The 25,045-nt window shown below is 42.8% G+C and overlaps 1 protein-coding gene across 1 annotated transcript in view; it reads right to left on the reverse strand.

Moving 5' to 3' along the window:
• Positions 1-25,045, reverse strand: part of LOC126475077 (beta-1,3-glucan-binding protein-like) — a 123,260-nt gene that overhangs the window by 55,531 nt on the left and 42,684 nt on the right. The window contains exons 2-6 of the mRNA XM_050102638.1: positions 20,263-20,490; positions 13,337-13,497; positions 11,541-11,674; positions 11,039-11,205; positions 2,689-2,934 (exon numbers count right to left, since the gene is read on the reverse strand). Of these exons, the coding sequence (XP_049958595.1) occupies positions 2,689-2,934; positions 11,039-11,205; positions 11,541-11,674; positions 13,337-13,497; positions 20,263-20,490 (936 nt within the window). The remainder of the gene's footprint in view (positions 1-2,688; positions 2,935-11,038; positions 11,206-11,540; positions 11,675-13,336; positions 13,498-20,262; positions 20,491-25,045) is intronic.

A 25,045-nucleotide genomic window follows, 5' to 3' on the forward strand; every position in this document is an offset into this window, starting at 1 on the left:
ACAAACAAAACAACGTATTGATGTCATATTTCTGGATCGCAACTTTCAATATTAAAGTTTCAGCAATATGCAACATTTATTTTGACCACTTGGAGCACCAGAGGCGTGCAAGACCAAGATTTGTATACGGTGTGTGTCACAATTAGTAGCAAGAACGGACATGGGTGAAAGTGTATGAGGAATAGGAGGAAGGAGAGAGAGGCGCCAAATGATAAGGCACTACTGTGGAAAAATATTCTCGAACTAGCGCTGCTTGAAACCAAACTGGATAATGAAGTGGCACTATGTCGTATTTTAAGACGAGTGCTGAGTAAGTGTGCAGCATTATGTTGGGCATATCTGCGTTTGGAGGCTCTGAGGTGAGTGAACCTTGGATGGTGGAATGGATATCACTGGGCACACAACACGATTTATTCTGGTTCACAGCTAGTAATTTGCGCAGCAGGTGTATTAAGGCCTTTGGCTCTGCCCTGTCTTTCAATAGACAAAGAAAACTGCATGTTGCCCAAGCTGTCCTGACCATATTTGACTGTATCGCTTATCACTATGGTCTCCAGATCACTCACCCATTAAATACATCAGGTCACGGGTTGCCAGCACACTATCGTGCTACCATTTGCCAGCCACTATGACTGCTGAACTCTATCACAGAGTTGAAGCAGCACGGAATGACGTACCTGTATCAAAGGTCGATCCAACTTAACGCCCAGTCGACTTAGAGCCATAGTTGCTGCCACACTCAGTAGCTGTGTGTAGTACCGTATTTTGCGGACTATAAGAAGCACGTTTTTCTTCGAAAAATTGCCTCTAAAATTCGGGTGCGTCTTATACTCGAAATTAAGATAAAAATACCCAGCGTTTGATTTAAAATTCCCGCCAGTCTTAAATATGGTCATATATTCGATGCCACGGGAAACTTAACTATATCTGGCAACATTGGATTCGACTAGCAGTCTAGCCTGTCATGTAACATTGCAGTCTACGGTGCCATTGAACTTGAATTGAAAGCGAATTGTGTTATCGGTAATAATACAATATTTTTGTTAGTATTAGCTAGTTTCACAATGAAAAAAAGGGTGTTCATATGATGCGGATCATAGCATACGCATAAGAACATGGAAACAGAGCAGCTGAGCGGTATTTCGGCCCTCCACCAACAGAAAGAAAACCACTCGCTACTGGCGGGGTAGTAAAGAAGAGCTGAAAAAAAATGATAAAGACTAAATGTGCAAATAGAGGACTGAAAGCAAAATGGCCAGAACTATAAGATGACGTACTGAAATGGATTCAAGAACGCCGTCAAAATGGCAAGATCCAAATACATGCTCGTAAGCTACCACTACAGTGGAGCTTGACAGACATTAAGGGTGGAGTTGGGGTTGGTACTACAGGTTTATGAAGCATCATCGACTTAGTATGCGAACCAAAACCAAAATATCTCAAAAAATGCCGTAAGAGTATGAAGAGAAAATCTTATTTTTCCATCGCTTTCTTATCCAATGTAGAAAGAAAACCACTGTGGAACAAGGCCAAATAGCGAATACGGACGGAACTCCTCTGAAATCAGATGTGCCGAGTAAAAAACTGTTGCCATGAAAGGTGCTAAAATTGTTACTGTAAAAACAACTGGACATGAGAAAAATGCACTACACCATACTCCTTTCATGTTGTGCTGACGGTACTAAAATTAATGCAATGATCATTTTCAAGCGCAGAGCAATGCCAAAATCTTATGAAATACCGTCGGATGTTGTTGTGCACGTACATAAAAAGGGCTGGATGGACGAGGCTGGTAGGAAATTATGGATTAACAGAGTGTCCCAGAGAAGGAAAGGTGCTTTATTGAAGAAGAGTTCTTTTATTGTGCTGGAGCAGTTCAGTAGTCATTTTAAAAAATGAAACAAATAAATTGAAACAGGGAAATACAGAGTTTGCTGTTATTTTGAGAGGATTTACTTCACAACTGCAACCTCTTCAAGTCTCGATAAATAAACCACTTAAAGTGAACATGAAAAAGGAATGGAAGAAATGAATGATAGATGAAACCCAAAATGAACTCACACCGAAGAAAGCTTTAAAATGACCTACAAAAGACCAACTTAAATCTAATAATAAAAATGGAAAACTGTTGTTTAAAAACTGCTTAGAAATTAAGTTGCGTAAAACATGGTAAATTTAACACGCTGCACATGCCCAAATCACCTGCCAATTTAATCGTGTTTTCTTCTTCTTATGATACGTATATGTAAAATTTCATTATTTCCTATCTTCCCTATTACTGTAATTTTAAAGGCTAGCTGTCTATGATCGTACACACATGACCACAATAAAATGGCTGAGTGGCTGAATTTAGACAATAATGTCAAGAACATTTATTTATCAGAAATTGACAGCTTCAGTTGATATGATGGTTTGTTTGGAGGTAAACGTCTCCTGAAATATAAGTTCCTATTAAATAAACTTTCAACTGTAGACTTCTTAAAAAGTTGTGCGTGCATGCGTGCCTAACAGTATCAGTCTGAAATGTTCAGAAAGTGTTATCTCCACAGAAATACAAACAGGCTCAATTTGTAGACTAAAAATAAACGGAGTTATACCAAATTAGTTTCTCTATTTTTACAGACCTCAAACATACTGCTACAATTTGCAATACTATTTTTTTAAAAATGGAAAATTTCATTACTCTACCTTTATCCCAAATAACTCTGTAAACATGGAAGTCAGATCCAAAAGGTGTCCAGTTGCTCTTTGTGTACATCTCATTCCGAATTTTTGTTTTCAGGCCAAGTCTGCAGCCTGCTTCAAGTAAAGTGTTGCCAAGTTGGGCCCCATCTTTTGTTAAATCTTCATTTCCTCGTGCCATTGCTATTCTGATCTGCCCTGATTGATAGTTGAGGTGTCCGTAGTAATTTTCTTTTGGTTCAAGCCAGATCTCTGCAAAAGTTAATTTATTATATTTCAGTCAGTGAAAATATTTATAAAATACCCGAGGCGGCATCGACTCCAACACTAACAGCGACCTCCAGTATAAAGAAACAAAGGCAAAGAAAAAGTGTGACTCTTGGAAAGTATTGTTTTTGTTGTCAGGTATGCTAGTGTTCTCGTGCCTGATGATGTGGTGCAAATTGTATTCTGATTCCACTGCATGTACAAGAGTTAATAAAGTGTTAAAGTGAATACTTTGTGGTTTCTGCAATTGAATATCATTCGTACTCACTGTCACTCAAATTTCCGCATTTTTGACCAGCGACAACGGTTTATTTTTTCGAACTCAATGAACATGCCACGTCGCTTATCGCCAAGACAATGGATAGTGAAGTGCATGAGAAGCTATTAGGGCCTTTCCCCAGTTTGGACGGAAAGTTCCAAGGATTGCATAGTGCAACGAGCTATATGGAACCGCTTAAGTCAGAAAACACGAGTGTAAGTGGCTATCAACTGCTTCTCTCATGTATTCTAGCACGGGCTGATACCACGTGGCAACATTCAGTGCAATCTTCCACCGATTTGACTGACTTATCTTAGATGGAAGAAAATCAGAGGTTTATATGTTCCTTTGTTACAGAACCCATACTCGATACCAGTATATGAACACAACAGCAATGCCTTACTCTTCCCACTGCGGTATGTGCTACATTAAAGCAATGAATCGGTTTTTAAACATCAGCAGTGTTCGGCTGGCAAAGCCACACCAGAAGATTTCTGGAGTTGCTACCGCATGACCGTCGATCGTTGGATACCATTCGCGCATAACCCTGAAACAATAATGTTTGTCTCTTAGAGACACTTTCCTAACAGTCACACTGTAGAACACACTGCTCCGAGGCTTCCACATTTCTTATCGGACCAACCACATACTTAGTTTCCGGTAGTCGAATCAGTGTTCACTGCCAACAACATTTTCGATGATGCTGCAAAGTGCACCGCTTTACTGCCTCACATACGTGAGCATGCAGCTACCGTCAGCGACGTCATTCTGTCACCATCGCACTTTAATAAATTCGATGCAGCCGAGGCTGCATTGCTTCAAAGACGTGATAAATTACCAGAACAGCAAGCTGAACAGGCTGTCTCCTCTGAAAAACTGAACAGTTTTGGCCCCAGTTACGAACGTTAGTAAATGGAAATGCCGTGTGGCTAGTGCCTTCCGTCGGGTAGACCGTCTGCCTGGTGCAAGTCTTTCGATTTGACGCCACTTCGGCGAGTTAGGCGTCGATGGAGATGATATGATGATGATTAGGACAACACAACACCAAGTCCCTGAGCGGAGAAAATCCCCGACCCAGCTAGGAATCGAACTCAGGCCGTTCGGTATGACATTCCATCGCGCTGACTACTCAGCTACCAGGGGCGAACGTTAGTGGACGCTATATTAATGACCGACCATACGCTGTGGGCAGTATGGACAAATAAATTGTCTCGCGAAATTCAAATATTGTTTTATAAGCAACGAAGCACTCCGACAGGAAGCTGAGTTACAATTAGCATGTCCCGTTTTCATGTTGCAAGATGATCATATTCAAGACCCAGCATCCATCATACCAGATCACTTCCAATCATTTGCCGACACACCATGCACGGAGTAGCGGCAATCGTTTTGTTCCTCCTGAACAGTACTGGACGCGCCAGAAAAAGCCTGACACTACCAGTACGGATCATGGTGCTCCTACGGCTGGGATACACTGTGCCCACGTGACAACAATCAGGCAGGTACAGCCTTTGTCTGCGAGTATGGGCAGCAGCCAACAGACTGCGTGCAGCTGGTAGTTCACCCATAACGTCGACACCACCATGCACAAGTGCATTTCTCACTGCAAACACTTAAACGCCGCCTATGTCCTACACTAGTTGTCAAAGATAGCAACGATACTAACGAATGCTGTAGAACACAAATATGCACCAAACGAGATTAGTCCCACTACCCATCATCGGCAGCGGCATAACGTGCTTTAAATCCAGTCATATCAGCCAGCATTTCCGGGTAGAATCTGGCTCCGAACTCAGCACTGTTCTGGTCCCCTCTACCGTTCAACCGACCTCAGATATTTCACGTCACCTCAGGGTGGCAAATGGATCGATCATTACAAAACACGGCAACAGAAAGACCTTCGAGTAGACATTAAGCACTGTTGGAAGCACTGTTGGAAGAGGATTTTCTTCGCCACTTTCATCTGTATCCATAGACCTCTGACTCAGGCTGTCCCACAGTTCACTGACGCCCTCAAACACCACTGCAGACGCTTCAGCAGTTGATGTTTGTCACTGAAAGAACAACTACACTCATGTTCATAAATTAATGATAATCCTGATACATGGTGAAACAACGCTCTGGTGGACGGTCTGCGGGTTTAAATCACCTCGGGGTATGGCCATGCGGTGTATTTGACCTGCAGTCGTCGCACGGTGGCGCTGGCAGCAGTCCACATACGCAGAGGTGTGTTGGTGCATGTCAGAGTACGGTGCAGCGAGGAAGTGCGCAGGCGTTTTCAGATGTGCTAATGGTGACTGTGTGTTGAAAATGGCTCAAAGAACACATGTTGATGACGTTATGAGGGTTAGAATACTAGGGTGACTGGAGGCTGGTCAAGCACAGCAGGTTGTCTCCAGACACTCAGTCTACAGACGACTGAAGAGACATGGTTTATTCGCCCGGAAACCTGAAAAGTTCATTCCACTGACCCCTGGTCACAGGAGAGCCCGTAAAGCCTGGTGTCAAGAACACAGTACATGGTCATTGGAACAGTGGTCCCAGGTTATGTTCATGGATGAGTCCAGGTATAGTCTGAACAATCATTCTCTCCAGGTTTTCATCTGGCGTGAACCAGTAACTAGGAACCCCTTAATGTCCTTGAAAGGGACCTGTGAGGAGGTCGTGGTTTGATGGTGTGGGGTGGGATTATGATTGGTGCACGTGAACCCCTGCATGACTTTGACAGAGGAACTGTAACAGGTCAGGTGTATCAGGACATCATTTTGCACCAGTATGTCCCCCTTTTCAGGGGTGAAGTGGGTCCCACCTTCCTCCTGGTGGATTATAACGCACGGCCCCACCGAGCTGCCATCGTGGAGGAGTAACCCGAAACAGATGGTATCAGAAGAATCGAGTGACCCTTCCTGTTCACGTCTGGGATGCTCTCAGTCGACGTATCGCTGCACGTCTTCAATCCCTGGGACACTTCAGGAGCTCTGACAGGCACTGGTGCATGAATGGGAGGCACCACATTCTGCAATTATCCTTAATTTATGAGCATGAGTGTATAAACAGCCAATAAATTTTACTGTGCCACCGGAGGAGAACGTCTCATGATACAAGACGAGAATTTATCCATACAGGTATCACTATCTAAGTGACACACTCAGTTAAAAGACGTCAAATGTCAGCTGCTATCACTGTTACCTGCACCTGCCGCCAATACAGAGCGCCTAACTTCGCAGGACTTCAACCTCACGGATACTCAACGTAATGTGGAGGGCCTGCAAATCAGAGTAGAGAACTTCACCCACAAACCTGGGGATAACAACGAGTGTGTTCACCTCGATGAGCTACTGACACAGGTTTTAATGGATCTGGATTTGATAGACTCTTTGAACAATTGAAGACACGCCGCTTCTGGAGAGATGCTATGTACACCATTCAACACTGGATAAATCTGTTAGAATCACTGCAGACTGCCCCACCTTCTCACTGAAGCTGTCTCCTTTCTGGGCCTGCAATTCACATACACGTTAGTGCCAGTGCAATTTGTGACAGTGCATTCAGCCCCTACACGACCATAGCATTAAGGTTAGCGCGTCCCACCGAATCAGAAACATAGAGGGTCATCACGTCTCTTACAAGGTATATGTGAAGGTAGTATCTATTCCCGAAAGAACAGTTACCGCTGATGACCATGCAGCTTTCGTTAGAATGAAATGATTATTAAATGGACACCCTAGCTGCAAACAGGCTTTGATATACTTCATTGGGGACATGTTGAAAATGTGTGCCCCGACCGGGACTCGAACCCGGGATCTCCTGCCATATTTTAAGCAGGAGATCCCGGGCTTCCCGGCCATTGACCTTCTTGTGCGAACGCACACACTATGCCCAAACTCTTACAGGACTTGGTAGATTAATCTGCCACGAGTAATGAGTATGATGGGCAAACATCTATTAGGCGCTCTACGAATGTAGTGGGGTGGACATGTTGGGAATGTGGGTCTCACGGGGAGCGTGCAAGGGATAAGTCCCTGCAGGCGCACTATCCTCTGTGCTCTCGGTGGCTCAGGTGGATAGAGCGTCTGTCATGTAAGGAGGAGATCCCGGGTTTGAGTCCTCGTCGGGGCACACATGTTCAACATGTCCCCAATGAAGTAAATCAACGCCTGTTTGCAGCTAGGGTGACCATTTAATTATCTTTTCTCTTACAAGGCACAGTGCCTCTGCCCAGATAATTTACTAATCGCTAAAGCAGCTGTAGATGAATTGTTAACTATGGACCTTATCCACCACTTGAATGGTTTTTGGGCTTCACCGATCCATTTGGCACCCAAAAAGAATAGCAAGTGCCGTATGTGTGGTATCCACCATCATTCAGCCACTGGCCGACAGTGGCGGACGTTAACATGCGCAAAGAGCGGCCAGCCACGCAGCTGCAAAGATAACACACACAGACCGGGCATATAGATTCTCCGACTGGCTGCGTAGTCCATTTCGAGGTGACCACTACAGGGCCAGTGTTGCAAGATGGAAGCGAGTCTCTACTCGGGCCTCTGGCACCACCACATGCCATATTCCCGAACTACCAGGACGGTATCTAGGCCATTGCAACAGCATCGTACAGCCAGTCCTACTCTTGCCTTCGTTCGTACTTGTGGTTAGAGACCGCTCATTCTAGGAACCCTGTAGAGGTTAGGATACTCTCTCAACTACCTTGGATGCAAACTGGAGTGCCCTGTACTTGTGTAATTGCTATGGATTGTGAAGTGCTAGTGTAAACCAGTCTCATTGTGAATAAATGATTTAAGTATTTTGGATGTTACTGTGTAAGCTATTCTGATATAACATTATGTGTAAAAACTATGGGGCCCTCAATGCCAGAACCATCGCTGGTCGATACCCAGTACCCAACATTAAAGGCTTTTTCCATTCACTATTGGACCGAGCGAGGTGGCGCAGTGGTTAGCACACTGGACTCGCATTCGGGAGGACGACGGTTCAATCCCGTCTCCGGCCATCCTGATTTAGGTTTTCCGTGATTTCCCTAAATCGTTTCAGGCGAATGCCGAGATGGTTCCTTTGAAAGGGCACGACCGATTTCCTTCCCAATCTTTCCCTAACCCGAGCTTGCGCTCCGTCTCTAATGACCTCGTTGTCGACGGGACGTTAAACTCTAACCACCACCACCATCACTATTGGATACCTCCGTTTTCAGGATCATAAATTGCAAGAATGTGTACCTGCATACAACGATGGCAGTAGAGGGCATTCCAAAAACTGTTATTATTATGCCCTTTTGGTTTATTTGAATTACTATACATGCCATTCAGACTTAAAGATGCAGTTCAAATGTGGCAGAGACTGATCAACTCCACACTGCTCAACTCCCGTTCTGCTTTCCACACCTGAACGATGTACTCGTTTTTACTTCTTCACCACTTGAGCACAAAGATCATATTTAACAGTTTTGTAACACCCTGAAACCGTTACAACAACAGGAAGTAACATTTCTAGATCAGAGAGAATCAAACCGATAGAGCAAAGGATTGAATTCATTCAGCTGATGCCTCGGCCTTCAACTTACAAGGAACTTCGCAAATTTTTGGGTATGATCAGTTTCTGTTGCTGTCACATTCCACCAGCGGCAGCTATCCGAGCACCTCTCACCAACACCCTTTCCAGTATGAACACTACGGGAAACCAAATTTTTTCGTGAATGCAGGATATGTTACGAGCTTTTCAGCCTATCAAATGGTCAATACTGGAAGCAGTGATATTGCCTCACCCATCGCCATCGGCCCACCTGTCTATCACTGCTGACTATTAGTGACACAAAAATGACTGCAAATTTACAACAAACACTGAATGGCATGCAGCAACCACTAGGTAGTTTCTTTCGCAAGTTAAAAGGACCCCAACAGCTGTGATCGGCACACTATGACGAATTACTAGCACTTTATTAGGTGGTGATGATGGATAATATACTTCAGGAAATCATCGAGGGCTGACCGCTCACACTTTTCATGGATCACTATCCGTTGATCCATGTAATCCAAAACCCTAATAGGGATGTTTCTCCCCGCCACTTCTGATGTTTCGATTTTATTGCTCAATTTTCAACGAATATCTCACATGTGAATGGGACAGAAAATTTAGTATTAAATTATTAAATCTGCCTTCAGCATGCTCATTGACTTCAACAATTAGGCTACAGCACAAGACCAACACATTAAGATACCTGACCGTATAGTACAGTTATGGTGTGGCACATCACAGGGTGGACCATGACCTTTGGTCCCAATGTCATTCAAGAAAATTATCTTTGGCAGCTTACACAATCTGTCGCATCCACTTGTTCGCCCTACCACGAGACTGATTATGGAACACTTTATCTGGTCTGGAATTAAGACAAACAGCAGGAAATGGTCACACACCTGCATTACGTGTCAGCACAGCAAAACACAGCACGCATTTCCACTGCAAGCCATCTTTAAAGTACCATAAGAGCATTTTCCACATATTCATCTGGATTTAGTCGGATCTTAGCCAGAATTCATCGGCTATTAGTGCATCATAGCGGCCATTAGCCATACACTTTGTTGGGTGGAGGCCGCTACAATAGAGTATATAATGACAGAATCTACAATACAGACGTGTTGATATCTCACTTTGGTTGCCCTGTGGCCATGACAGACCACAGATGCCAGTCTTAGTCACTCCTTCTTGCAGAGCTGTCCCATGCAACACTTTCATACAACTGCTTACCACCCATAAAGCAATGGAAAGATGGAACTGCACCATCAAGACCTCTTTTATTCACCACAAAGCACAATGGACTGACGCATCACCATGGGTATTGCTGGGTGTCCCATGACCTCAAGGCCACCCTTGCAGAGGTTTTATCTGGAGCACGCCGTACATAGCTGGCAGACTTCGTCTTACCTTCACCTTTTAGACTTAGCATCCTTGGTGCAAAAAGTAAAATGGCTTGTCGCTAGCATCCACCCCTCCCACCCACTTCCACGTAGTGTAAGGCCAGCTTTTGTGCGCAGAGCATTACGCGACTGCACTCACATCATACTAATGATGACACAGTTCTGTATTCCAGGCTCTACAAAGTCCTCAGATGTGAGGAACAGACATTTTCAATCCTACTGAAAGACAAATTATCCACATTTTCGGCCGCGTACCTCAGATCTGCTTGGGTGCTGGATGGAAACGACGACGTTTATCTTTATTCCTGCTCGACAGAAACTGCATCTGATTCCAACATCACTACTGAGGAACTTCACGCAGACAGCGCTGCTTCAACAGCAGAATTCGACCTCCACCAACCAGCCCCAAACATCGCTACCAAACATCCTGCTTCGGCAGATCTCTGCACCCACCAGCATTTCTACGTGACTACATCCCTGAATAGGACCTGCTTCCTACTCGCTCCGCACTGGAGGCGACGAGGGGGAGGGAGGGAGTCTGTTTCGGTTCAACTCCTGACTTCGACAGCAGCCACCAGTATTGACAAACATAAACAAATACAAGTGTGTTTGTTTGTAAATTATTGTCTCCGTTGTCAGGTCCTATAGTGTGCTCGTGTCTCTTGCTATGGTGTAAAGTGCCCTCTGATTACACTGTGTGAACAAGAGTTAATAAAGTGTTGAAGTGTATAATTCGTGGCTTCAGTACTTGAATATCATTCGCAATCACCATCACCCAAATTCCTACATATTATTATACAAGGATGCTTCCTCTGACGTAAGACAGACTGTATCCAAATAACAATGAATATTGCACTTATTGCACTAGTGCAAGAAATCCGATGCAAATTTTGTATTAACTTACCAGGGAAAATCCAGTCACCCATAGGTAACTTAGCACGGATTTCTATAACACCATAGGCAAATGAGAATGAATACTTCGTGTGCAGTTTGGCTGATTGCACTGGTGGCAGGATTGACCAGGCAGCAGCTGTTTTGTCGCACTCAGCACTGTTTGGCAGGCCTGTGCACCTGAAAAAGCCAATCATTTGAAAATTTAGTAAGTAGCCATGGCCGAGGTTCAGATGACGGTGACTCTTTGTTCATTGTCTGATAATAAACGAAACTATACAAATTTTGTAATGAGAACTTGATTACCAGCAAAGAACGGTGTCATATTGATATGTTTTTTTTTTTTTTTTTTTTTTTTTTTTTTTTTTTACTGAGGGAACATCAAGCAGAAAAATAATGTGCAAGTTTATTGCAGAACAAAGGAGGGGAGGCAGGGAGCACATGATGCATAAGAGAATCCAAACACATTAGAGCACATATCTACTAAAAGCAATGTATGGCAACCATGAACGTACCTTGGAACAGAAATATGTCCATAGTAAATGTAATCACTGTCATCTGGAGACAGCAATGTTGGAGTAATAACCAACTTATCATCTCTCACAACAGAGTTCTCTGGGTTCTCTGTATACAGTACAAACTGGTAATCCTATCAACAGAAGTGGATGAAAGTAGTATGTGTTCAATTTTACAACCATGATTAAATACCAGCTACAAATAGTTGACAGTATTGTGAGACAGATACGAAAACTCCACCCATGAGGTGCTGAAATGGGTAGAAACTCATCATTCAAACACACACTTTCTAACACAAATTATAGCTCAGTATCCAGATTTCAGAATTGAAATATTTATTTACAATAAGACAGCAAAGTTTAGTACATAGGGAAAATACATAGTAAGATACAGACACTCTTAATGGGACAAATTGTTGCTTAAGACTTTGTCTCAGTAATAACTCATTCAGATGTACCAACTGGAAAATTCACTCGAGGAAACTGTATAATTACAAGGAGGTAGAATGGGTGGAAGTATTTACGTGCACAGAAGTAATTTTATCTAAAATTACTGTGGATAGGCCCATACAAAACTAATAAAACTAAGAAGAAACTGTAAAAGTAACAAAAGATATAAAAAAGCTAGAAGTTTGGCACCTGTTCTTAGTATAGAGGTATCAATGACAACTGTGTTATCTGGACTCACAGTGAAGAACTCCTTCGTTTTCTGAAACAGCTTAACGCTTCTCGCAACTCAAATTTTTCCACGTCCAAAGTCATATTCCTGGACACTGATCCCCATATCACTTTCAAACCATAGTCCTCATGAAACCCACTGATAAGGAACAATACTTCCACTTTGGCAGGTGTCACCAGTTTCATACCAAATACTGCACTCCTTAAAGCCTACACATAAATAGTAAACATATCTAATCCAACACCAAACCACTCAACTCCTATACCATCTCATTCTTCCTTGATTTTTTCCCACCACCACCTCACAGGTCTTGTACTGTACTCTTCAATTCATTTCTTATTTGTCTTTTTCTTAATTCATCGTCACTTCTCACACTGTAGTTTCGTCATCTCTGAAAACAAGTTGCCCCACTGCTCACCAAAGTACTATGCTTGATCGTTGCCCTCTCCGACACCGCCAGTTTTGTCTTTGTAGCTGGCCGAGCGGTTCTAGGCGCTTCAGTCTGGAACCGCGCGACCGTTACGGTCGCAGATTCGAATCCTGCCTCGGGCATGGATGTGTGTGATGTCCTTAGGTTAGTTCGGTTTAAGTAGTTCTAAGTTCTAGGGGACTGATGACCTCAGATGTTAAGTCCCATAGTGCTCAGAGCCATTTGAACCATTTGCCTTCGAAGCTTTCATCTGTCTTCTGTTATTCTCATAACAAGTGGGCCCCTCTCATCCTCAGGTATGAGTTACCTATATTCACATCCCCATCTGACATGCACACGCACACACACACACACGCGCGCGCGCGCGCACGCGTGCGGGAAAAGACACAGAGAGAGAGAGAGAGAGAGATGGGAGGAGGAGAAAGAGAGACATCAGTATGTGCATTCTGGGTGACAAATGCGCAGCACCTCAAAAACTAGTGAAATTTTCTGATATATTTTCTTCACTCTTGTTTACTGTTTTCACTCCAGAAATTACATTGACACTTATCAAGACATGCACACACACATACACACGCAAACTATTATTATGTGTTTCAGCACCTGTTACTACTTGTTCTTCATCTATTCTGAATATGAAAATGTTATATAGTAAATAGGAAACGAAAAACTTTTCAAGTTACTTACTGGCCTTCCTGCTAGCTGGATAGCATACTGCCATTTGCTCTGGTTGAATATGGAGAAACTTTCTTCGAATATTAGTTGTCCCTTACAGGTAGGCTTTCCATTGACTGTTGTGATGGTGGGTTCACACATTTGTAGTTTTCCACTTCCAGGCTCAACCAGCTCTGTATAAGGAAAAACCCTTGGCTAAAGTGCTTTAAATGCAGATACAACAATTGCTGCGTTAGTTTATATGCACCATTTTTACAAGATCATTGAACTACGAATATATGTCGCGAAACTCAGACAAGTCGAAACATATTATGAACACTGCAGAAAAATGTTCTCACAATTACTTGTAGGGTCAAATCCAGAGAGTCATGTTGCAGCATCTTCCCTACATTCAGTGTGCTTACCATTGTAAATGTGTTTATATTAAAAGCTGTAGGTCTATTGTTTGCTAAAACAATTAAATCAAATTTAAACTGTGACATTCACCAGTAAAATACCAGAATGAAATTAAATTGGCAAGTAACTAGCCATAGGACAGCATTATAGGAAAAAAATGCGTTGGATGCTGCTCTGAAGGTACCCAGTGCCCTACTTAGAAACGTCACAGTATTTCCTATTGTCAAATTGAGAAAGCAATATCACGCAAATATTGACCAAAATCCATTTTAATCACTACAAAGGTTCATTGTTTTCATGCAAAATAAATAAAAATTTCTGCAGAATCTACACACATGTAAGAATTCATGACAACTTAAAAAGAACGTAAACAGTGATGGAGGACTTGTATACTAGTACTAATAAACGAAAAAGTATTGAAACCTACAAGTAGCATGATATGGGTGGGGGAGGGAAACCTGTGGGACTACATTACCAACACAGCACATCTTTTGGAAGCCACCACCTTGGATGCAACTCTTAATTTTCGAATGGAAAGAGAGTCGTGTGAGACACCAAACAGACAGCAAATTTAACAAGAAAAACAATAATGTCTTTAACACAAGCATAGCTTTATTCTTTCTTGAGCTACATCACATTTGTACAGACCGAGACAAATGCTGGTGGTAAAACATGGGAGGTACAAGATGTGCTCGACCTATTCTCCAGCATGCCTTAAGGTTGCTGAAGTGTAATTCATGCATTCCTCATGGACTTCAACCAACACATGTAATTTACCAGAATGCAAGCACAAGGATCAACATGTCATTATCTGAGGACAGTAATGTTTCTGATCTTAACCGCATACAGCGTATCATCAGCAATTTTGCCAAATTACAGTGTAGTACAAGGCTGAACATTCATGATTTCTGCACCGAATTCTAGATCTTGAACTTTCTCCAAGCATGTTCTTAAGAAATATTTGGTATCTTGCTTCGAGTTTTTCAAGGTACGATTTTCCAACCATTTCTGTTACAGCCCAACGGTTGCCTATCGCCAACCAGTGGGTGTTACAAGTTTCATGGTAAGCAATAGCCAGGTAGGGATTTTAAAAACATTTTCATTATTTTTTCATGTGATTTTAAAATTAATTAAGTAACTATTATTATTGTTGTTGTTGTGGTCTTCAGTCCAAAGACTGGTTTGATGCATCTCTCCATGCTACTCTATCTTGTGCAAGCCTCTTCATCTCTGAGTAACTACTGCAACTTACATTCTTCTGAATCTTCTTAGTGTATTCATTTCTTGGTCTCCCTCTACGATTTTTACCCTCTACGTTTCCCTCCAGTCAAGCTGTGCCACAAATTCCTCTTCTCCTCAGTTCTGTTCAGTACCTCCTCATAAGTTATGTGATCTACCCGTCTAATCTTCAGCATTTTTCTGTAGCACCACATTTAAAAAGCTTCTATTCTCTTCTTGTCTAAACTGTTAATCGTCTGTGTTTCACTTCCATACATGGCTACACTCCATACAAATAGTTTCAGAAAAGAGTTCCTGACACTTAAATCTATACTCGATGTTAACAAATTTTTCTTCTTCAGAAACGCTTTCCTTACCATCGCCAGTCTGCATTTTATATCCTCTCTACTTCAACCATCATCACTTATTTCGCTCCCCAAATAGCAAAACTCCTTTACTACTTAAAGTGTCTCATCTCCTAATCTAATTCCCTCAGCATCACCCGACTTAATTCGACTACATTCCATTATCCTCGTTTTGCTTTTGTTGATGTTCATCTTATACCCTCATTTCAAGACACTGTCCATTCCATTTAACTGCTCTTCTAAGTCCCTTGCTGTCTCTGACAGAATTACAATGTCATCGGCGAACCTCAAAGTTTTTATTTCTTCTCCATGGATTTTAATACCTACTCCGGGCTCCATCAACAGTGCCCAAATAGCAAAACTCATTTACTGCTATAAGTGTCGCGTTTCCTAGTCTAATTCCCTCATCGTCACCTGACCTAATTCAACTACATTCCATTAGCGTCGTTTTGCTTTTGTTGTTGTTTATCTTACATCCTCCTTTAAAGACACTGTCCATTCCATTCAATTGCTCTTTCAAGTCCTTTGTTGCTCTCACAGAATTACAATGTCATCTGCTAACCTCAAGGTCTTTACTTCTTCTCCCTGGACTTTAATTCCTACTCTAAATTTTTCTTTTGTTTCCTTTACTGTTGGCTCAATATACAGATTGAATAACATTGGGGTAGGCTACAAAACTGTCTCACTCCCTTCTCAACCACTGGTTCCCTTTCGTGCCACTCGGCTCTTATAACTGCCATCTGGTTTCTGGTTTCTGTATGAACTGTATATAGTCTTTCATTCCCTGTATTTTATCCCTGCCAAGTTCCGAATTTGTAAGAGTGTATTTCAGTCGACGTTGTCAAAAGCTTTCTCTAAGTCTACAAATACTACGAGTATAAACGTAGGTTTGTCTTTCCTCAATCTACCTTCTAAGATAAGTCGTAGTGATGGTATTGCCTCACGTGTTCTTAGGTTCCTAAGGAATCCAAACTGATCTTCCCCAAGGACAGCTTCTACCAGCTTTGCCAATCGTCTCTAAAGAATTCATGTTAGTATTTTGCAATTATGAGTTATTAAACTGATCAGCATCTGCTTGCTTTGGAGTTGGAATTATTATATTCTTCTTGAAGCATGAGGGTATTTCGCCATACATCTTGCTCACCCATCTGGCTCTCACAAGGGATTCAGTAGTTCTAACGGAATGTTGTCTACTCCAGGACACTTGTTTCGACTTAGGTCTTTTAGTGCTCTATCAAATTCTTCACGCATTATCATATCCCCCATCTCATCTTCATCTATGTCCTCTTCCATTTCCAAAATATTATCTTCAACTACATTGCCCTTGTATAGACCCTCTATATACTCCTTCCACCTTTCTGCTTTGCCTTCTTTGCTTAGGACTGGATTTCCATCTGAGCTCTTCATATTCATTCAGGTGGTATCTTTTCTTCAAAGGTGTGTTTAATTTTCCTGTAGGCGGCATCTACCTTACCCCAGTGGCATATGCTTCTACACCCTTACATTTGACCTTTAGCCATTCCTGATTAGCCATTTTGCACTTACTGTATATCTCATTTTTGAGACGTTTGTATTCGTTTTCGCCTGCTTAATTTACTGCATTTTTGTGTTTTCTCCTTTCATCAGTTAAATTCAATAGCTCTTGTGTTGCCCAAGGATTTCTACTAGCCCTTGTCTGCTTACCTACTTGATCCTCTTCTGCCCTCACTATTTTATCTCTCAAAGCTACCCATTCGTCTTCTACTGTATTCCTTCCCACTGCTCTTGTCAACTGTTCCCTAATGTTCCTTCTGAAACTCTCAACAACCTTTGGTTCTTGCAATTTATCCAGGTCCCATCTCCTTAAATTACTACCTTTTTGCAGTTTCTTCAGCTTTAATCTACAGTTTATAGCCAATGAGTTGTGATCAGAATCCACATCTGCCCATAGAAATGTCTTACAGTTTAAAACCTGGTTCCTAAATCTTTGTCTTACCATTACATAATCAATCTGAAACCTTCCCGTGTCTGCAGGTCCCTTCCACATATACAGACTTCTCTCATGCTTCTTAAACCAAGTATTAGCTATGATTAAGTTATGCTGTGTGCAAAATTCTACCAGGCGGCTTCCTCTTTCATTCCTTACCTCCAGTCCATATTCACCTACTACATTTCCTTCTCTTCCTTTCCTACTGTCGAATTCCTGTCCCCCATGACCATTAAATTTTCGTTCCCCTTGGCTATCTGAATAATTTCTTTTAACTCGTCATACATTTCTTCACTCTCTTCGTCATCTGCGGTGCTAATTGACACATAAACTTGTGCTACTGTGGTAGGTGTGGGCTTCACATCTATTTTGGCTCCATAATGCGTTCACTATGCTGATCCTAGTAGCTTATCCATGTTCTTATTTTTTATTTGTTATTAAACCTACACCTGCATTACCCTTATTTGATTTTGTTTTTATAACCCTGTTTTCACCTGACCAGAAGTCCTATTCCTCCTGCCACCGAACTTCACTAATTCCCAAAATATCTAACTTTAACCTATTCATTTCCCTTTTTAAATTTTCCAACCCACCTCCCCGAATAAGGGATCTGACACTCCACGCTGCGATCCGTAAAACGCCAGTTCTGTTATTATATACATTAAAATTTTTTTGCTCTGCTTTAGTAATTTTATAAAATAAAGTTAATTCTCTACTCATCGCCACTGCTGTGGAACTGGTGGGTTAATAGAAAATTTTACTACTAACAGAGATACAAAATTGGGCGGTAGGTAAAAATGGTTGATTACCCCTGTGTTACATTCTTTTACGAATCAAAAAAGCATATGCTCATTCGCGACACCCTACTACTACTTATAATGTTGTCAAACCGGATAGCCATCCGTGACTCATTGTACATCATAAGTATTCGTATTTTTTAAAACGTATTTTACTTGGAAAAGGAACGCTTAGCTTTTGCAGTAGCTATAGTTTTTATTAGCTACATCGGGTCGGCTGTGAATAAGTCACAGTAACTGATATCAGCCCTGCTAACTCTTGTAACAAGACAATTTATATTTTTATTTTAAATGAAGTGCTTATTTATGTGTTAGCTGCGCTGGAAACAGCAGAGAAACGTCATGAGATAATGTCATTGAAAAACTGAGGTGCTTCATTTTGAGATCTTCGTCATATGCGGTAGACTTGAAAAAGGATGGTATTGGCACATATGCATCTTTAACATAGATCATTCCTTATAACGTTGTATGTAGCTGTAAATAAATGTCAACTACTGGATAAACAAGTGTTACTTCTAAGATCAGTTAAAGGTTCTTTCAGCCTTTCTCCTCGCAAAGCTCGAGGAAGCGTTTCTCTACTGCTTTAATTCGTTGAGACAGTTCACAATCAATGGCTCATCTTTCACTGATGTTGAAAGCTGCATCAATTAATTTGTAGTATGACTTTTTGATGCTAATATTTCTGAGAGCAATTGAGCGATAAAGCAGTGGTAAGACCCACACTCGGGAGGACACCGATTCATATCCCCATCCACCCAACGATATTGAAGTTGTCCGTGATTTCTCCCCAAATCACGCTATTGAAATGCCAGGATGCTTCCTTTGAAAAGGACGATCTGATTTCCTTACCCGTCCTTCTCCTACCCGTACTTGCGCTCCATCTTTATTGACCTTGTAGTCGGCGGAACATTCATGGAGGTAAAAAAAGAAGGGAATTGTCATTACGCCACAAACTTGAAGCCGACGTCCGCCATCTTATAACATTAGGTTCACCGCATTTATACTGTTGATTGGCGACTCCATAGAGTGCTGCGTGCACTACGCCCCTATACGTGAAATTAGAAGAAAGGTCAGCGTTGGCTGTAATATTGATGGTTTATTGACAGCAAAATCGATTTTCAATCACATAGTGATCAACTTTAGTGCTGTAGTGTACAAATTAAACTCATAGGCACTGGTGACAAGTTATTATCAGTAACCAAGCTATGAAACGAACACAATAAGTGAGAATCTGAAAAGAGTAAGGTTGTGCTTTTAAGACATATTGCTATACTATGTTCATCATAACACTACATCATGTATTCTTCCGCGTTTGCTGGAATCTTATTGGATTTCGTTTCACGTGGAGCGGAAGCGAAGCTGTCTCGCGTACAATCAAGTACGATAATAGGGATAAGTTTTATGCCGTCGCCACAGGTGTGCAGCAGGCAGGCTACTGATATTTCGGAACTGGTAATGGTGGTGATGGTTGTTATATCCAGACAAATCCTATGTAATGTATTTCTTTGAAAATCGTACGTGATAGACTTGGTGGTTGATGAGCCTTGGGAACAGCGAGGAATCTTTCGTTGCTGTTCTGGCTATGACAGATGGATGGGGGTGAGTTGCCACCGGCTTCCTCCAATGACAGAGGACTGTAGCGCAGCGTTATCTCATACGACTATAAGTGCGACACAGCCAGTGTTATTGGACACTTTCTTTGAGTTATCAAGGCTGTACGCTTGGTTGGTTAGGAAGGAGTTGAAGTTTGTGATGTCCGAAGATGGGTGTAATCCCGAAATGCGTAACATGTTCTAATAAAAGAGTCAATTGAACATCTCAGGGCTTGAAACTTCCTGGCAGATTAAAACTGTGTGCCCGACCGAGACTCGAACTCGGGACCTTGCCTTTCGCGGGCAAGTGCTCTACCAACTGAGCACTTGCCCGCGAAAGGCAAGGTCCCGAGTTCGAGTCTCGGTCGGGCACACAGTTTTAATCTGCCAGGAAGTTTCATATCAGCGCACACTCCGCTGCAGAGTGAAAATCTCAATCTCATGGCTTTATTGCGATTGTACAGCACTGGTTGCCAAGTATTAACATAAAAATGATAGCAGCCCTCAGACGGGATTTTATGTCCTGTGTATCATAATTGGTTTTGTTCAGAATGCACCATTTAAAAGAAAAGATAAACAAGTTTGTGACGCTTATAACTCGTACCTTTGACGACGAAAGTCTGGTCGTCCAAGCGGTACCCCTGCCCATCAACCTGCACGTACAGCCAGTAATTGATGACGTCACCAGGCTTGAGGCGCACGCGACGGTCCTCGTAGACCCAGCGGCTACCCTTCGGCCTGGTGATGTCCACTGAGATCTGGCCAGCCTCCAGCGGTGAGATGGGTTTGTTCAGGTTGGCGTGCACAGCAAACAGCTCCACACCCAGATCATCTGCGGACAAACCAACAGGATGAGTGAGACGCATGCCTTCCCTTCTCATCTATCACATAAGATGTGTGTAAGTCATTTATTTTAGTCTTTTACCGGCAAACCCTTGGAAAAGAATGCGAAAGAAATAGAAGTTCAGTGCTTCACATGTGATAGTACATAGTGCAGCTTCATTAATAAGATAGCGAGAAATATCCAAAAATGCAAGAGGCACATAGAAGGCACAGGAGGTAAGTACAGTTTCCAGGGTGTACGAAGTTGACTGTAATGCTGAATAAAATGCTCTTTGTAGGGAAAGTGTAGCCATCCTTCTCATTCCTCCACCCCCACCCCCCTTCAACAATGCTTTTTGCTGTTTGCAGATGTAATCAGAATAGTACAGTAGCCTCTATATGGATGTTGACACTGCTCTGGACGTTGATTTTATAGTTACCACCATTGGAATTTCTTCTGTGTTTGGTTCACGAAGAACTTGGCTTTGATTATGGATTACGCATTCGTATTTGGGATGAACATAAAAGTAGCGACGAGTTCTTGCCCTCTCGTGTTTACGGCGACATGGCGCAGCCATTGCCAATGGTATTTTAGAGTCATTTATATGCTGGACTAAGCAATTTAAAATGCAAATACTATGTACAATATGTGCGTCAAACAATGTTCGTAACATACACTACTGGCCATTAAAATTGCTACACCACGAAGATGACGTGCTACAGACACGAAGTTTAACCGACACGAAGAACATGCTGTGAAATGCAAATGATTAGCTTTTCAGAACATTCACACAAGGTTGGCGCCGGTGGCAACACCTACAACGAGGTGACATGAGGAAAGTTTCCAACCGATTTCTCATACACAAACAGCAGTTGACCGGCGTTGCCTGGTGAAACGTTGTTGTGATGCCTCGTGTAAGGACCTTTGATAAAGGTCGGATTGTAGCCTATCGCGGTTGTGGTTTGTCGTATCGCGACATTTATGCTCGCGTTGGTCAAATCCAATGACTGTTAGCAGAATATGGAATCGGTGGGTTCAGGAGGGTAATACGGAACGCCGTGCTGGATACCAGAGGCCTCGTATCACTAGCGGTCAAGGTGACAGGCATCTTATCCGCATGGATGCAACGGATCGTGCAGCCACGTCTCGATCCCTGAGTTAACAGATGGGGACGTTTGCAAGACAACAACCATCTGCACGAACAGTTCGACGACGTTTGCAGCAGCATGCACTATCAGCTCGGAGACCATGGTTGCGGTTACCCTTGACGCTGCATCACAGACAGGAGCGCCTGCGATGGTGTACTCATCGACGAACCTGGGTGCACGAATGGCAAAACGTCCTTTTGTCGTATGAATCCAGGTTCTGTTTACAGCATCATGATGGTCACATTCGTGTTTGGCGACATCGCAGTGAACGCACATTCGAAGCGTTTATTCGTCATCGTCGTATTGGCACATCACCCGACGTGATGGTATGGAGTGCCATTGGTTACACGTCTCGGTCACCTCTTGTTCGCATTGACGGCACTTTGAACAGTGGACGTTACATTTCAGATGTGTTACGACCCGTGGCTCTACCCTTCATTCGATCCCTTGAAACCCTACATTTCAGCAGGATAATGCACGAGAGCATGTTGCAGGTCTTGTACGGGCCTTTCTGAATACAGAAAATGTTCGACTGCTGCCCTGGCCAGCACATTCTCCAGATCTCTCACTAATTGAAAACGTCTGGTCAATGGTGGCCGAGCAACTGGCTCGTCACAATACGCCAGTCACTACTCTTGATGAACTGTGGTATCGTGTTGAAGCTGCATGGGCAGCTGTACCTGTACACGCCATTCAAGCTCTGTTTGACTCGATGCCCAGGCGTATCAAGCCCGTTATTACTGCCAGAGGTGGTTATTCTGGGTGCTGGTTTCTCAGGATCTATGCACCCAAGTTACGTGAAAATGTAATCACATGTCAGTTCTTCTGCAACTTTAATGGCCAGTAGTGTATATGCAAAACGTTTGGAACATAAATACAGCAATCTGTCGTGACTTAGGTACTATTTAATTAAAATCCCCGCCAATGGACACGGTCGAAAGCGGATCTGAAGCACTACAGTCAGCGTCTGTCAGGCGCCACCAGAGACACGACCAGTGGCTCGAGTTGGCCTGTCCGAAGACAGAACGGACCTAGCCGTGTAGCTGCAGGCCAGTCTAGTACAGTATGCCTCATGTTCACTTATCAGTTACGCCTAGCCTCTATATGGATATTGACACGGCTCTGGACTTTGATTTTATAGTTACCACCACTGGAATTTCTTCTGTGTTCAGTTCACGAAGAACTTGGCTTTGATTATGGATTACGCATTCGCATCAGGAGTGAACGTAAAAGTGGCGACGAGTTCTTGCCCCCTCGTGTTTACGGCGACATGTCGCATCCATTGTCAGTGTTAGTGACCCCAAGTTTTGGTAACTTGGCAGCAACGGTAGTCACTGCAGCAGCGGCAATGCCACCAACAGTTTGCAGCTCCAGGAGGAACTGCACGAAGAACTGCAGGCCGCCCTGCTGCAGCTCGTATTGTAACAGCAACAACCGTGTCAGGCAGTGGGCATGGTGATGCTCTCACCGGTTTTCGCTGCCTTCGACAAGTTTTGGACAACTAAAGTCTACGTCCGTCACATTGAACTACTGTTTTATTTATAGTACAGGGTGATTCAAAAAGAATACCACAACTTTAAAACTGTGTATTTAATGAAAGAAACATAATATAACCTTCTGTTATACATCATTACAAGGAGTATTTAAAAAGGTTTTTTTTCACTCAAAAACAAGTTCAGAGATGTTCAATATGGCCTCCTCCAGACACACGAGCAATATCAACCCGATACTCCAACTCGTTCCACACTCTCTGTAGCATATCAGGCGTAACGGTTTGGATAGCTGCTGTTATTTCTCGTTTCAAATCATCAATGGTGGCTGGGAGAGGTGGCCGAAACACCATATCCTTAACATACCCCATAAGAAAAAATCGCAGGGGGTAAGATCAGGGCATCTTGGAGGCCAGTGATGAAGTGATCTGTCACGGGCTGCCTGGCGGCCGATCCATTGCCTCGGGTAGTTGACGTTCAGGTTTCATAACTAACCTTTTTCGTAGGACTCTCCATACAGTTGATTGTGGAATTTGCAGCTCTCTGCTAGCTCTGCGAGTCGATTTTCCTGGGCTGCGAACAAATGCTTGCTGGATGCGTGCTACATTTTCATCACTCGTTCTCGGCCGTCCAGAACTTTTCCCTTTGCACAAACACCCATTCTCTGTAAACTGTTTATACCAACGTTTAATACACCACCTATCAGGAGGTTTAACACCATACTTCGTTCGAAATGCACGCTGAACAACTGTCGTCGATTCACTTCTGCCGTACTCAATAACACAAAAAGCTTTCTGTTGAGCGGTCGCCATCTTAGCATCAACTGACGCTGACGCCTAGTCAACAGCGCCTCAAGCGAACAAATGTACAACTAAATGAAACTTTATAGCTGCCTTAATTCGCCGACAGATAGTGCTTAGATTTGCCTTTTGTCGTTGCAGAGTTTTAAATTCCTAAAGTTGTGGTATTCTTTTTGAATCACCCTGCATTTCTGACAGGCATCAAAGTGATTCACTTTTGTCGTCTAGTCGTTATTTATACGAAGTGGTGCAAAAACTGCAACCACTTTCAGACCCTAATGAATGGTCTTTCAGTGATCTGTGTGTTCTGTCCAATAAATACTACGGTCAGCAGAAGTACCTTCTTGTGGCTAGGCTCCAGTTTAATCACTGCCATAAGCAACAGTGACTGTCAAACTCGGCAAGTGTTGCTGACTTGCAGGATCTCGCATGAAAGCAAAATTTCAAGTGACAGAACTGTAGAGCTTTGTATGTGGAATCATTAATTGCTGCAAAACCTACGGCTGAGTCTGATCAAAGTCTTGGTGGAGTGCTTAAAACTGCTAAAACTTTCAGTTTCTTCGGCAGCTCAGCATTTTTGTACCCCATATCAGATAATTCCCTCGTCTGGGCTTTTACAAATGAAATTCAGTTTCCCAAAGTTGTCAGTGCCGTCACAAACAGTGATCGACAGTGATTCTAACTCATCGTCCTTCCTGTCAGATGCATTTCGTACTGAGTCGGTCCATAAGTTCATAGCGTTTTATAAGTTTAATGAACACAAAATATACACATAAGAGAAACTTAAGTCATCAATAATATATTCTCATTCACTATTTAAAACAGTCTACGAATGCTGGGATAACTTTTCAATTCCGCGGCTGTAGAAATCACGTGGTTTTGAGGCGAAGAACTCGTCGAACCATTTTAATTCGAACAGGAAGTCCCTTGAAGGTTATTTGATAGAGAGCGAAAAGATGAACATCTGAGGGCGCAAGTTCACGTGAATAAGGTGGGTGTGGAATGACTTGTCAACCCAACTCCTGTATAGTGTTTTTTTTCATTCTAGCAGGATGCGGTTGGGCGTTGGAGTGGAAGAGCATCGCTTCACTTAGTCTCCCTCGTCGTTGTTCTTGGATTGCGTCTG

This window comes from Schistocerca serialis, chromosome 4, assembly GCF_023864345.2.
Source record: "Schistocerca serialis cubense isolate TAMUIC-IGC-003099 chromosome 4, iqSchSeri2.2, whole genome shotgun sequence".
In the NCBI taxonomy this organism is placed as follows: Eukaryota; Metazoa; Arthropoda; class Insecta; order Orthoptera; family Acrididae; genus Schistocerca; species Schistocerca serialis.